The sequence below is a fragment of the Mandrillus leucophaeus genome, unplaced genomic scaffold, assembly GCF_000951045.1.
Source record: "Mandrillus leucophaeus isolate KB7577 unplaced genomic scaffold, Mleu.le_1.0 Scaffold414, whole genome shotgun sequence".
NCBI lineage: Eukaryota > Metazoa > Chordata > Mammalia > Primates > Cercopithecidae > Mandrillus > Mandrillus leucophaeus.
Genome location: NW_012104410.1, coordinates 1,079,175 through 1,081,257, shown reverse-complemented (window position 1 = coordinate 1,081,257; position 2,083 = coordinate 1,079,175). Strand labels below are relative to the sequence as shown.

Sequence of the window (2,083 nt, the reverse complement as noted above, 5' to 3'; positions counted from 1 at the left end):
CTGCGCTCCAGCCTGGGCGACAGAGCGAGACTCCGTCTCAAAAAAAAAAAAAGAAAAATACAAAAAATTAGCCAGGCATGGTGGCAGGCGCCTGTAGTCCCAGCTACTCGGGAAGCTGAGGCAGGAGAATGGCGTGAACCAGGGAGGCGGCGATTGCAATGAGCCGAGATCGCGCCACTGCACTCCAGGCTAGGCGACAGAGCGAGGCTCCGTCTCAAAAATAAATAAATAAATAAATAAAATAAAATAATTCCTGGCCAGGCGCGGTGGCTCACGCCTGTAATCCCAGCACTTTGGAAGGCCGAGGCCGGCGGATCACTTGAGGTCAGGAGTTCGAAACCAGCCTGGCCAACATGGTAAAACCACGTCTCTACTAAAAATACAAAAAAAATTAGCCGGGCATGGTGGCAAGCGCCTATAGTCCCAACTATTCAAGAGACTGAGGCAGAAGAATAGCTTGAACCCGGGAGGCGGAGATTGCAGTGAGCCAAGATCGTGCCACGTGTGCACTCCAGTGTAGGCGACAGAGCAAGGCTCGGTCTCAAAAAAAAAAAAAAAAAAAAAGAATTCCTAAGGTCCAATGGGTAGAGAAAAGGAGAACAGAATAAGGAGTCTGGAAAAAATATTCCACAATCCATGCTAACTTTATCAGGTATCCCAGAACTTTGATGAAACACTGATTCTTTATCATGACAAACCTATTTAATAGGGATTAATAGGAAACCCAAGAGAAAACAGTTTCCTGAAAGAATGTGGCAGGGAATCAGCAATGGAGAGTCAAACTTGGGAAACCATCAGGAGGAGCCTGTAACGACAAAACATCTGTATTCTTTTCTTACAATATGGGGCTAGTTTGGTGGTTTGGGTAAATTAAAATCAGGATATCATCCACAATGCTAAAAATAAGGGGAAACCTGAAGAGTCCTAATCCAGTACGCTTACAGATCTGTGTATCCTAAGGAGTCCATGTGCTACCTTTAACTTTCCACCGACTCTATGCCCTCTCCCCGGCAGGGCTTCCTACTCTAAACCAAGGCTTTAGCTCCTACACTAGGCCACACACTTATTCCAAGGGTCGGCAGAACCGTCAGTCCCCAAGAATTACCCGGAACTCTCCTTCCCCGTCTCCCACTTGGGCTGCACCCTGACTCCCGGCCCCTGTGGACAGCACAGCATCTCTGCTGCCCCTCCAGCTCCTACCAAAATCAGCGCTTCCATCTTGCCCCGCAGCTGGTGCCGACGTGGAGCCGCAAAAGTAACGCCACCGCTGATTGGCCATACGTCCCCATTAGGCCCTGCCTAGGATAAGGATCATTGGGTAAGACTTGCTCTGTTGACCAATTATTGTACTAACTTGCTTACCGGAAGCAGAGTATCCAACCAGAAGGCACAGGTGTTTGATTGTCAGTTTGAATACTCAATAAAACGCCAAAACCTCACGACTTATTAGGGCGGGAGGGTCGGTGGGGCGGGGTTGTTTCCATGGGGAACGGAGGAAGCGATTGTTAATTTTCAATTGGTAGGACCGGGAACACGTGATATTGTCGGCCTGATTTAGCGATTTTAAACCGCACCCTCTTTAGGGGGCGCTGTGTCTCCTTAGCCTTTAACGCTGGCGCTTCCTAACAGGGATCGTGCCCTAATAATCCCTATTTTCAGCGCCCCCTAGGTCCATGATCTCTGTGGCTAGCCCTTCCCTCAGGCTCGCTCGGGTCACTTCAGCATCCTCACAGAAAGTCTGCACAACCATAGAGTAGAGCCAAGAAAGGCCCAACATGTTAACTACATAAACCAAGGCTGCCAGGAGATGATAGTCGCAGTAACAATCTCCCTAAGGTGGAGTTCCAGGCTTTGCTGGGCCTGAGGAACATGAGAAGTCAGAGTTTGTAAAAGCTAACTTTGGCTCAACGTGAAATCGTCTTTGGAGATGGAGTTGGGGGGACAAACGGGGAAAGGGATTAGAATAAGGGAGGGTTATAGGGAGTAAGGTCTGGGGTTTTCCAATAGAAACAAGCCGTTGTGGCTGGGCGCGGTGGCTCAAGCCTGTAATCTCAGCACTTTGGGAGGCCGAGGTGAGCAAATC

The 2,083-nt window shown here is 49.2% G+C and overlaps 1 protein-coding gene across 2 annotated transcripts in view; it reads right to left on the bottom strand.

The window, feature by feature from the left end:
• Positions 1-1,286, bottom strand: part of COPZ1 (coatomer protein complex, subunit zeta 1) — a 35,487-nt gene extending 34,201 nt beyond the window's left edge. For both annotated transcript variants that reach the window (XM_011992622.1, XM_011992623.1), the window contains exon 1: positions 1,201-1,286. In XM_011992622.1, the coding sequence (XP_011848012.1) occupies positions 1,201-1,279 (79 nt within the window). In that variant the 5' untranslated portion in view covers positions 1,280-1,286. The remainder of the gene's footprint in view (positions 1-1,200) is intronic.
• Positions 1,287-2,083: the final 797 nt, after the last annotated feature.